This window comes from Macrobrachium rosenbergii, chromosome 34 (genome assembly GCF_040412425.1).
Source record: "Macrobrachium rosenbergii isolate ZJJX-2024 chromosome 34, ASM4041242v1, whole genome shotgun sequence".
In the NCBI taxonomy this organism is placed as follows: Eukaryota; Metazoa; Arthropoda; class Malacostraca; order Decapoda; family Palaemonidae; genus Macrobrachium; species Macrobrachium rosenbergii.
This window is the reverse complement of record NC_089774.1, coordinates 3,656,756-3,670,489: the sequence shown is the minus strand read 5'-3', so window position 1 is coordinate 3,670,489 and position 13,734 is coordinate 3,656,756. Positions and strand designations below refer to the sequence as shown.

General features: G+C 38.2%; 1 protein-coding gene across 32 annotated transcripts in view; it reads right to left on the bottom strand.

Moving 5' to 3' along the window:
* Positions 1–13,734, bottom strand: part of Prosap (prosap) — a 422,776-nt gene that overhangs the window by 17,444 nt on the left and 391,598 nt on the right. For 30 of the 32 annotated variants that reach the window (XM_067133635.1, XM_067133627.1, XM_067133628.1 and 27 more), the window contains 3 exons: positions 5,970–6,095; positions 2,278–2,458; positions 527–688 (listed from right to left, as the gene is read on the bottom strand). In XM_067133635.1, the coding sequence (XP_066989736.1) occupies positions 527–688; positions 2,278–2,458; positions 5,970–6,095 (469 nt within the window). Of the gene's footprint in view, positions 1–526; positions 689–2,277; positions 2,459–4,287; positions 4,445–5,969; positions 6,096–13,734 lie in introns of those variants that run through there. The other 2 variants (XM_067133661.1, XM_067133660.1) reach the window with 2 other exon arrangements.

Here is a 13,734-nt window from a genome sequence, read left to right as displayed (position 1 = left end):
GGCACAGTACGACATTACTGCAAACACACAGAAATCACTGTACATAAGGGGTCTTTTTACCATTATTATTCATAATATGAACTCACTCCTAATCAACAAACAGAAAGGGACATTAGGATGCCTATGGAAGTACACAGAACATAACAATGTAATGCCATTGTACACAGCCTCTAGTATTACCAAGATCTGATTGTACCACCAAGAAAAGAGAACCAATAACACCCATATACTGTATCTGGAATAACAATCTGTGACACTACTCCTTCAAACAGTCCCGGGCTGCAAATTCCTGAGATGTATGCTAGTATTGAACCAGCCCTGGTTTTTTTGCCATGCCCCTAGTTTAGGTTAATTTAGGGTAGGTTAGGTTAGGTTACATGAGCCCGAACTAGGATTTTGGGTGTGGGAAACATAATGAGATTAGTTTTTAAGCTATCGCATTCAGCCTTTCTCAGAGAAAAGCTCCCAGTACTCGGTTCCATCTCGGGGGAAACCGCTCCGGGGGGAAACCGCTCTGGGGCCTTACCTAGGAGCGTCTTGACAGCTTCGAAATTGTTGGCTTGGACGGCTCTGTGCATTGCCGTGACTCCGTCCTTGGTTCTGTAGTCCAGGAGCGCTCCTCCGTTCACCATAGACATCATCATCCGGGACGGTTTCTTGATTCGGGCGGCCAAGGACAGAGGCGTCTCTGGAATGGTCAATCCTGAGGTTAGTGCTGGGGATATGTGGCGGTGCATTGCAAGTTAGAATCGTATAGTGGTGGAAATAGCAACGGTGGCTTTGGAATAAAAAATGGAAATGACAGTATTAATAGTGGAATGTACAATTATATATATATTTTAAATATTTTTGTATAAATTTATGGGTTACACACCACATAGGAAGGGAAGAGGTGACATACAAAAGAGAGAGTCGTACCACGAAAACACGAAATAAACCACAAAAAGAAAGCTAAAAGCTGAACCCAAGAAAGAAAGCTAGAGCTAAACAGCAAAAAGGAAGACTGGGGTTGAACCACAGAGAATTACAGGGGAATGATAAAAAGAATACTAAGATTAAAGTCATCGTAAGTTTGAACTATGGGGTCAACAGAAGGCCAAGAGGTGAATCAGGAACGATGAAAAACATGCAAAAAACGCGCCGAAGTTTATTCTGCGCAATCGATTTTTCTGTACAGTGTATAATGCTGTATGAAAATTTCAGCCTTGGCCTATGAAACTCAGCCACGGTCCGGTGGTGGCCTGTGTTGTTGGTACCTATAGCAATGCCAGAAATACATTCATAGCTAACTTTAACCTTAAATAAAATAAAAACTACTAAGGCTAGAGGGCTGCAATTTGGTATGTTTGATGACTGGAGGGTGGATGATCAACGTACCAATTTGCAGACCTCTAACCTCAGTAGTTTTCGAGATCTGAGGGTGGACAGAAAAAGTTCGGACGGACAGACAAAGCCATCACAATAGTTTTCTCTTACAGAAAACTAAAACTAAAACTAAACCAATAGAAAAAAAAAGAAAGCTGCAAGTCAAACCAAACAGTAAAACGAAAGCTGAACCTCAGAAAAAGCTCGAAATACTAAAATCATGCTTGAATTATGAAACATAAGCACGCCTGAACTGTGGAATATGAGTCTGAACCACTGACAGCAATTATAAATCACGAGAAACAAGCCTGAACCAGAAAATTACAAAAACTGTAAAACATGTAACCGCAGAAAAACGAGGAGAAATGACAAACGTCTTAAAAAATAAATAAAAAAAGGAAAATAATAAAAATAATGAACACGTCCAAACCACGGATGTCTATTTAGTCGAGCCAAAGGCCAAATAGTTACACCTCAAAATAAAACTCATTACTAAAAAGGCTCCGCAGATGAAAGGCTGTTAATGAGAACCATTACCAAAAGGCCCAGCAGGTGCAAGAACGGTTCTCCATGGAGAGAGAGAGAGAGAGAGAGAGAGAGAGAGAGAGAGAGAGAGAGAGAGAGAGAACATCACCTCAGTACTGACAGTGAATGAGAGAGAGAGAGAGTCTCCCCATCAGTGTCCTGACAATGAGAGAGTGAGAGAGCCTTAACCCCTGCCTCCTGACAATGGACGAGAGAGAGAGAGAGAGAGAGAGAGAGAGAGAGAGAGAGAGAGAGAGAGAGAGAGACAGACTTATCCCCAGTGTCCTGAGAGAGAGAGAGAGAGAGAGAGAGAGAGAGAGAGAGAGAGAGACAGCCTTAACCCCTGTCTCCAGACAGTGGACGAGAGAGAGAGAGAGAGAGCCTCACCCCCCGTGTCCTGACAGTGGAAATTCGGATCGAGTCCCTTGGCGCACATCTTGCTGACTTTCTCCACGTTGTTCTCCTTGACGTAGTCCAAAAAGCGCCTCAGGTTGGCCCGTGTGTGCAGCGCCCTTAGTGCCTTCTCCTCCAGATGAAGCATCTTGTACACACGGCGCTTGTACTTCAGCTGTTGGGGGAGAGAGTGATGTTTTTGTTGTTAATATTACTGGCTATAGCGTCCTTGTTCCCTAAACAACGCAAAATGGACTACAGTTTGAGGCTAACTAGTCAGAAGGCTTCATTATCGTGTCCTGGCAACCTGCATGTTAAAAGTGCGTCCTACTTCTTAACTGTTGTTGATTAGTGTCATTGTCATATAAACAAAGCCATGAAGACTTTATCTAGGCTAAAGAATCAGAAGGCTTCATTATCATGTCCTGGCAACCTGCATGTTAACAGTGCGTCCTATTTCTTAACTGCTAAGGCAAAGAATATATTTTCATTATTGTTGATTAGTGTCATTGTCATATAAACAAAGCCATGAGGACTTTATCTAGGGCTAAAGAATCAGAAGCCTTCGTTATCGTGTCCTGGCAACCTGCATGTTAACAGTGCGTCCTATTTCTTAATTGTTAAGGCAAAGATTACTATTTTTGCTATTATTATTGTTGACTAATGCCCCTGTTCCTTAAAGCCATGAGGACTTTATCTTTGGCTAACCAGTCAAAAGCGCCATTATCGTGTCCTGGCACCCTGCACGTCAACAGTGCGTCCGATTTCTTAACGGCAGGTTGCCAGGGTATGAGAATAAACACTTCAGGCCCTTTGGCCAAGGCTTGGGAGTTCTACATAATTCTATATAAAGTAAATTTTGTTCCTCGCATATTTTGGTAACAGATTTTGTGTTGATTAAACAGGGAGTTAATTACCAACAGACCATCCTTGTTACACACAGGAAAAATGTATATGTGACTACACACGGCGTTTTACATAGCAGAATGAGAATACGCATCATTATTGTGAAGACTGTTACAGGTATCATGATTATTCACTGTGATATTGAGTAAACACCATACAATTCTCATTACTAACATTAAGAAATTACACACATTTATTACTATTACTATAATTACTATTATTATTATTATTATAATATCCACATTACTGTATCATGAATAAAATGTATTACTAGTATCTTGTCAAAGTTATTGTTACTCCTTCATTATAACACTGAATACGTGTTATCATGAGCACACACTGTCATGATATAACTACGATTTTAATCCATAGAACCCACTGCTACTTTTGTTATCAGTATTTAATCCCTATAATTACGATTTATCATTTCACTATCATATCAGATGTATGGAATATTATTATTATTATTATTGACACTGGCATACACAGGTACAAGAGTTTACACACACACATAACTAAATAAAAGGGTGTTACGGACAAGATGACACACTCATCAAAATTCTAAGTACGATATGAGCAATAAAATATGAAAGCTTTCAAATTCTGGAGGAAAAAAATTATATGCAATACAAAAAATTAAACAAAGTGACAAATGAATGAGTAAAATTTTTAATTTTGTTCGAGAAGTTGGGCAGCATGGCTGTTTCAAGCTTACGTAACTTACAACAGACTCTAGCTGACAGCTACAAGCGGCAAGCGTGCCTGTGACGAATCTCCCAAATGCTGAGACCAGCAACAGCGGTAATCATAATTAACCTCTGGTCAATAATTGATACTTAATGACCTCTTAATTGTATACAAATTTATTTGGTTTTCATCAAGTTTTCCTGTCTGGTTACAACTCACAAGAGTGAATTAACTGCCAGGTACGTAGTTCAATGTTTAGTTCAACGGAAGCTTTAAATAAGATTTTAAAAGTTACGCGAATCACAAATCATATCATTATCATTTCCAACAATAAGTCATTCTACTATACGGCTATAGGTTGCCAATCCCATCGGCCACTAAAATAAACACAAATACCAGAAGAATATTTACTTTAGGCTTAGAATTCCGAAGCGCCATATTTCACTACGATTCCAAAGAATCCCTCGATTCCAATTCCCGGACGAAATTATTTTGGTCACTGACGAAATTCCCGTCTTCAAGGAGCGCGTTCAATTCACACCACCTTCACCGAAGGCGAATTCTATTCAACTAAAAGTCCCGAGATACTGGGAGCCTTACTCAAGCCTTATCTATGAACTTTTATCCGCTTTATCTAGAATCTTCGGCCGGGAAATGGGGACTACGTCATTTAGAGTACGCCCATATCTCCACATTTCCTCCTACTACCGTTTTGCGTACTTTCTGGACCGCGGGGAGTCTTGTAAGTAGCTGGTCTTGATGTGACCCACTGCTGCTAGTCTACTATTCCGGCGGAATGCTGTTAAATATTAATACTATTTCAAGGATCTGTTATTAAATGACTAGGGCATAAGGGGGTGGTTCTAGAATGAAAAAATAAGTCAATAATCACAGCAAAATTCACATTTTAAAAATACGCAATCAGGGATGATCTTGGTGTGCAGAAAACTAACAAAATCGGCAGCCTTATTTGATGGCACAGAGGGCTCATCAGCAATGCGTCCATCCCCCATACAGCGCCACTCACCTCCACCTAATTATAATCCTTAACATTTAACACAGACTTCACTCCATGACCTCACAGATAGAATATAGAGCTTAGGTCAAAGGCCAAGCGCTGGGACCTACGAGGTCATTCAGCGCTGAAAGAGAAATTAACGGTAAGAAGGTTTGAAAGGTGTAACAGGAGGAAAACATCAGTTGCACTATGAAACAATTGTTAGAGAGGGTGGACAGTCAAATGAAAGAATATGAACGGAGGTACAGTAAAAGGAAATGAAAGATATTGCAGCTAGGGGCCGAAGGGACACTGCAAAGACCCTTAAGTAAACGCCTACAGTGCACCATACGAGGTGCACTAACGGCTCTACCCCCCTAAGGGATCCATGACCACATAGCTTCATTCATATCGAGGCTCATTCATTCATAAAACACGAAGGTATGTGTGTGGGCGTCTGTAGTAATGTGTGTGGTATGTTGTAAATATTTCGGCGCATTCTACTGTGATAAAAGATAGGTTGCATTCCCTTGGACGAAATGCGAGTCGGAACTCCAAAATCTGATAAGAGATAAGGGGGATTTATATTTGTTGGTCCCACGTATAATCTGAAAGCTTGGGAATGTTAGTCGGACAGTTTTATAATAATATAATAATAATAATAGACTTTCATGACTCTCTCCTATTCTGAAGCAATGTGGTTCTATATATACATATATATACACGAATATATATATATATATATATATATATATATATATATATATATACATATATATGTGTATATAATATATACACACAAATAAAACTACTACTACTACAAATAATAATAATAATAATAATAACAGCAACAACAACAACAACAACATATATATAATAATAATAATAATAACAACAACAACAATAATAATAATAATAATAATAATAATAATAATAATAATAATAATAATAATAACAACAACACACTAGTTTAACAAAATCACACACAGAAAAACATCCGAAAATCTAAAAGACCAAATAAAAAGAAATACGAAGGACTGCACAGGATCCCCCATCCTTCCGGAAGGAAAACCTACAGACCTCGCACGCCCATTACCTCCAGGTATCCTATGGGCGTGGCGAGTGGGTAGTCGCCCAGGGGCCTCTCCTCGTCCAGAAACTTCCCCGCCCGCCCATTCTGAGGGGGGCAGAAGAGGCCGTAGTTGAAGCTCTCCCGGAGTTCCTGCAGGATTGGAAGACACAGAGAAAGAGATCCTATTAAAACGGGCAATTCACAGGAGGCGTACAGAGGGTCAAGGGTCACAGCGTGGCCCGTGAGCCACCCGAGGTCATGATTGTGGTGTGAGGAAATGGGACGACTACAAGATATTGTAAGCAGTACTGAAACTCGGTTATGGGCTACAATGAGGCTTGCCGGGCTCAAAGAGGATACGCGGTGGGATGTGAGGCTGAATGAGTTCGCTAAAGTCTATGGATTCATGGTAATGAGTCACAATGAGATTCGGGAGTCGCCCGTGGGTATAATACGAGGCTTAGTCTACGAAACTCTCAATCTATAACCTAGATTTAAAGCCATGGCCAAGTAACGGCTGCTTAACCTGGACCTGAACGCAAAACAAGTAATGTCTCTAGAATTAAAATGCAAATTGCGTACAATATCCTTAACCTCAGATTTTAAAGCCAAAAGAAGTAATGTCTCGTTAACCTATATTTCAAAACAAAAAGACGTAATGTTTCTCGAACCTGGATTTAAATAAACGAAACAAGTAATGTTTCTTCAATCTCGATTGTAAATTCTAAATAAGTAATGGCTTTCCTGGATCTCAAAGTAATGTCGTCTCAACCTGGATTCAAAAACCAAACTAAGCAATACTTGGTTAATGTTTCTGTCAAACCCGAAACAGATAATGTCTTTAAATTCTGGGTCTAAATTGGCTAAGTAATGTTCCTATCCGGTGCCGCCAGAATCCCAAATCTGTCAAAAACTCGAACATGTTAAAAACCTAAATGAATTTCGCTTCCTGTTCGTACACAGAGGTATAAGTATATATATATATATATATATATATATATATATATATATATATATATATATATATATATATATATATATATATATTTCTCATCAATGCAACTGCATCTTAAATACCGTTAAAATAAGACTCAACAGTGCATTTGCAGAAGTCTCGAAAAAAGTTTTAATGACTTTTGCATTTCCCCGGCCTGGGAAAATACCAGAAGTGAGAGAGAGAGAGAGAGAGAGAGAGAGAGAGAGAGAGAGAGAGAGAGAGAGAGAGAGAGAGAGAGACTCATTCTATTATACTCAAGAAACTAAAATGATCCCATGAATTGACGACCAAAATTAAAAATGAAATTAAGAAATTCATCTCCAAATCTGAGTTTGCATCATTGTAACGGAGGCTGAGAAAAAATAAAAAAAATCTTAAATGTCCACTGCATCGAATTCCCGGATTCTCCAGGGACGAAAAAATTGAACTTTCCCACCCAGGGTGCATACTAATGTTACAGCTGCCCTGGGCAGAAGTTGCTAATTCATCATTTCTCTACCCCTCCCTGCCCACCCCAACCCCACTGAGAACAAAGTTAGGATAACAGTTCAATGCTGACAAGATTCTTCAACACACACACACACACACACACACACACACACACATATATATATATATATATATATATATATATATATATATATATATATATATATATATATATAAATTTATATATTATATACATACATGCAGTTTTTCACAAAAACATTAACTTTTTTATTCTTAAAAATATTAACACTGCAAATATTACTTATTATGGACATTACTATACCTTGGGAATACTTTGCACACAAGGGGAATTAGAACTGATAGGTAAATCTACCCTGGCCAGGGTTCGAACCTGAGTCTCTGGCTTAGATACAGTGACAGATGGTCAACTTGATCATTTGGCCATGAAGACATGTATAAGATGATAAAAATCTAAGTTTTCTAAATAATGCATGACAATAACACCTGCTCTTTGCCATCTGTGACAAAAAAAATTTGGTACTTGGCACCAATAATACTAGCAAGTTGCTATATGCCATCAAAATATTCAAGACAAGCAATTGCAATATCTGAAAACCTCTGGCAACTATACCCAGTAATGGGCGTGGCCTATTTCTTAGCTAAGACTACAATTACTTCAGGAAATCTCTGGCAACTATAGGCCACACCCAATGGGCGTGGCCTATTTCTTACCTTAAAATTTAATCAAATAAGTCACACGTGGTAACAATGTTAACCCTAGATTTAACATTGTTAAAAGATCAAGGACGCATGGGTTTTAGACACTTGTTTAAAAAAGGAAATTCACTTCGAAATAAACCATTTTAGATCTTTCCGGCGGAAAATGTAATTTACAGATTGCATTAATCAAAGTTTTTAGTTATGGCACAAGGGTTGTCTGAAGATTTATTTCTCTCTCTTTAACTGGCTAGACACGAATTCGATCTCAGACGAGGGAGGGGAAAAGAAATGGCATAGGTTTTTGCTCTAAAGAGCCCTTTGTTAGCCGAACCGGTTGAGCTTCAGACTGTCGCTCGATGGACCGGAGTTCAATTCCCGCGGCCGGCTGATGAAGAGTTAGAGGAATGTATTTCTGGTGATAGAAATTCATTTCTCGCTATAATGTGGTTCGGATTCCACAATAAGCTGTAGGTCCCGTTGCTAAGTAACCAATTGGTTCTTAGCCACGTAAAATAAGTCTAATCCTTCGGGCCAGCCCTAGGAGAGCTGTTAATCAGCTCAGTGGTCTGGTAAAACTAAGGTATACTTACTTTTTTTGCTCTAAAGAAATTCAATAGGAATTTTATGACTTCGGTATTAAATCAGGTGACTAGGTATGAAGCAGACTATTATGTGTAACTGCTAGTAAAGTATTATGTTTGGCAGGAGAGAGAGAGAGAGAGAGAGAGAGAGAGAGAGAGAGAGAGAGAGAGAGAGAGAAATGTATATCATCACATTATCACTGAAATCGAGAGGGCCTTGACGAGGTAATCATTCATCAGATATTCCTTGATATTCCTTCCACTTTCTCTCTCTCTCTCTCTCTCTCTCTCTCTCTCTATGTCATACAGACGAATTTTTCTCTTTACCAGTAGTGTTGCTTATGTCTTGTCACTCGGTGTAGCGAACGAGCTGAGGTGTGTGTGTGCGTGTGTGCGTCTTGTTTTGGAAACCCAATTTGTGCCTTGCGTAAAGTCATTAAGATCTCTTGTCTGCTCCTAAATTGGTTACCGGTATTCAAAGGAAGGCATCGTACAGGAGGGAAATAGAGAACCACTGAGAGTAAAGAGAGAGAGAGAGAGAGAGAGAGAGAGAGAGAGAGAGAGAGAGAGAGAGAGAGTAGCAAGTTCGCAGAAACCTTGAAACGACAAGCGGCATCGCAGAAGATTAAAATGCTATCTAGGGAGATATAAATGATAAATGTTGTAAATATTAGGCAAAAACAAACGTCATAACCACTACTGAAGATCTTTAGACAATTTTTCGAAGGCGTAAGAGTAAACATCAGGCCAAATTGTGAGAGGATGACTGGCAAAAACTGTCAAAAATATCCGAAAACCTTGAGAGGAAACATGCAGAGAAAATTCAGACCTTTGACAGACCGTGAAGATTAAAACGTCTAAATATCTGTAACTCTAAAATGCCAAGATTTGCAACTGTAAGCTGACAAAATTGATATGCAAAGGCGAACAACAGAAAGAAAAACAATAACAAATATTCAGAAATCAAAGGCGGTGTCACGTCTGTTTGTTTTCTTTTAATATCTTGGTCTCCAAAATTTGGCACCAAGTGTCCCATCAGTTTTTTTTTTTTTTTTTTTTTATAATTTGGTATAAGGAGTCTTTCTCTCTCTCTCTGACTTTCTTTTCATCTCACCGGTTCCTCGTTGGACGAGTCGGTAGAGTTCTCGGCCAGTACTCCGCTAGATCCAAGTTCGAGTCTCCGACCGGCCAATGAAGAATTAGAGGAATTTATTTCTGGTGACAGAAATTCATTTCTCGGTATAATGTGGTTCGGATTCCACAATAAACTGTAGGTCGCGTTGCTAGGTAACCAATTGGTTCTTAGCCACGTAAAATAAATCTAATCCTTCGGGCCAGCCCTAGGAGGGCTGTTAATCAGCTCAGTGGTCTGGTTAAACTAAGGTATACTTAACTTTATTTTTTAATCTCACTTTCTCCATCACTCACTACATCTCGCTTCATTTTTCTACAGGTACAATTTCAGTCACCAGAGAAGATTCCTCTTCCTCTCGTTTGATCTAGTATCACCTGTCAAGTGGCCTATTCTCTCTCGGACATTACAAGTCAGTAATCTTCAATTCCCACGTTTCATGAACTGTTTCTTCCTCTCATCTTCCAAGCTTTGTTACTCTTTTCGTTTCTGATTTCCCTGATTCTTATTATCATTTGAATAGGCAGTTCTGTAGCCTCCTTTTGGTTTTAAAAATTAAAATGTCTATTGTATGAAAGACAGACATAATATTATGATGACTATTACCATAAAAAAATAACCAGCCTCATCTTCAAAACCTCTTGACCGAACTAGTTTTTTACGACATGGTTCGAACATGTCACAGAAGATCTTGTTCGGTGAATACAAGGTGAGGTAGCATATATTATCTATCTATTTATCTACCTATATATCCCTCTTTATGCTACCTTAAAAGCCCCTAAGCAAATATCAGCTGTTTTCACAGTAGGTCCCCACATCGGAAATATAAAGGGCAATACAAAACCAATATTATCTTTCGCATCAGCAAAATATTATTCTATCCGGCAAAACTTGGCATCTTTCCAATGTAAACAACCTATTACCGTCAAGTGGTGCACTCGAAGATGCTCCCGTCTCTGACAATAGATAAAACCAGACGGGATTACGCAAATCATTTCAGATAATCATAGATTAAGAAGCATAAGCAGCGAAAAATAACTCACTTCACCGGGATGAAAGACGATTAAGTACATGAACTTTGTAGCATAATGCTGCCACAGACATAAGTCCTTGTTTGGGTAAATTTCTTAGTGGCAGGATATTATTATTGGCTACTTCCTGCATTGGCAGCAACATGCAGCTATAAGCTGCCATAAAATGTGTGCGTACAACGGGCAACTTAAGCTTTGACACCACTATATGGAAGAACATGGTAATCAGATGCTGTTAAAAGATGCCAGAGGCTGCCACATGGAATTCTGGAGTACTTCAGTTTTGACACATGGTAAAAACGTTTAGAACGAACTGCGTTATGGTCTGGCTGTGAGACAAAGCTAAATCCTGATGGGAAATAGGAATTCAAAGTCCACTGTGGTTTGGTAATAAGATAAAAGCTAAAACCTGCCAGAAAATAGGAATTCAAGACATTTCCCTAAGCTCAAAATTTCCTGAAATGACATCACAAAACCTTTCAGTACATCTTTCTAGGAGGGTTATGCTGTCTCTCTTCCTCCGATCACCAAGATGTTATCGAGAGCCTTTTAAAGCTTTATCTTGAGTTTGTATCAGTCGATTAGTCCAGCGTTTAACAATTGCATAATAGCCATGTAGGCATTTAATGGGAATGAAAGTTTTCCCAGGCTCAAAATCTCGAACATTAAGCCATTTTGACTAACAGGGTTGGCTCTAGAGAAAAAAACAATGCAACTGTCACAATACTAGTTGCTTTGTCTACTTACCCAGAAGGTTCATCAGCATTGCTTTAAACCCTGCTTGACACACTGTGCTATTTGCCTTGCACCCACTCTTATTTATCATCTATACAGCCCCTCCTGTCTTCCTCTATTTGTCCTTGCCAATATTTCTGGATTGTAAAATTTCCACCAACTCACCTCCATTCTTTCCACACAATAAAAAAAAAAATCTCTGAATACACACTGAACCACCCTTTGGATGTGTTGGCTCAACGATTCCTTCATATATTCTCTCCTTGGCTTCCACGGACGATTCAAATCTCTCCCCAATCTTCTGCACACACCCTGCCACCTTCCCTGCTTCAAAGAATTACTTGCCATTCTTCCATATGAACATTCATTGCTCCTTATTCTTGGTTCCTCTTACTTTCATAGTCTCATTCTTGCTCACATTCACTCTTATGTGTCTCCTCTTGTGAACAAACTCAAAGATTTTCCCTTGTTTTGGCAGTTTCTCTTCACTATACCCAATCAGTACTGGCTTATTTATTTGCAATCAGTCAAAAATAACCCTTCTTATCTTCAAAACCTCTTGAAGGGTTTTAATAAAAACTTGAAAATTTAACATTTCTAACAAAATCAAATACGAATGTAACAGCTTTTAGAAAAACGCCGAAGGAAATTTGAAAAAATCAGTCACAAATTTAACGGTTTTTAGCAAAACCAGCAGAAAAATGTTAACAAAATCAGTCACAAATTTGACGGTTTTTAGCAAAACCAATGGAAAAAATTTTAAAATCAATCACAAAATCTAAGTTTTTAGCAAAACCATAAAAAAACCAGACCCCATTCAAAAAACATCAAAACTAGCACACCCAAAACCTGACACATATTCAGAGAGAGAGAGAGAGAGAGAGAGAGAGAGAGAGAGAGAGAGAGAGAGAGAGAGAGCGCGAGAGAGATTTAAATCGCTGACTAAACAGTTATAATTTCAAAGACACTGTTTTAAACAGTGCTCTAGGAATAATGGAATCCTTAATTCGTTACAATATGCTGGTATCATGCATTTTACCAATCAGCACTAAAAATTGGTTTTGACACACCAATTTAACTATTTATAAAATTTACGAGGTAATTTTTAAATTATATCAATCAAATTTAACTATTAGATTTCTGACTCATTTTGTCAGAATTTTTTCCACTGGTTTTGCTAAAAACTGTCAGATTTGTGACTGATTTTGTTAAAAATTTTTCCACTTGTTTTGCTAAAAACTGTTGAATTTGTACTGATTTTGTTAAATTTTTTTCCACCGGTTCTTTTACTTTCTTTTTAACATAGGTTTTAAAATCTGGTTATAAAATCAATCTACTTTAGCAGTGCTCAAGAAGTAAACAATTAAAACTTCAAATACGGATCAAATTTAACACTGAAATATTTAACTGGCTTTTGACGAAACCAACTAAATATCTGACAGGTTTTAATAAAAGCAGTTAAATATTTGAGTTAACATAAACTGTCTGTTAAGTATTTCACAAACTTTAACAAATAGAGTTAAAAACTTCATTTTTAAAAAAAATAGTTACAAAATTAAAGGGTTTTTAATAAAACTTTAAAAATTTAACATTTCTAACAATATAAAATACAAATGTAACAGTTTTTAGAAAAAGTGGAAAAACATAGCAAACTCAGTCGCAAATCTCACGGTTTTTAGCAAAACCAGTGGGAAAATGCTTAAATCAGTCACAAATTCGACGGTTTTTAGGCAAAACCAGTAGAAAAATTTATAACAAAATCAGCCACAAATCCGATGGTTTATTAGCAAAACCAGTAGAAAAAATTCTAACAAAATCAGTCACAAATTTAACGGTTTTTAGCAAAACCAGTGGAAAAAATTCTAAAACAACCAGTCACAAATCTAACAGTTTTTAGCAAAACCAGTAAAAAAACGTCTAACAAAATCAGTCACAAATTTAACGGTTTTTAGCAAAACAGGTTAACGATTGAACAGGTCTTTCACATCACCGACTGTCAATGGCTTTCGACGTCATCAATAGAGTGGTCCCCACACGACCTGTCCTGTGGGAACCATGTCAGGTTACTTCCCACACACCCGTTCCCTGTCACCTGACCTGTCTGTCTCTCCTCTTCGACAGGTCCTGAAAGACCGTATCAGCC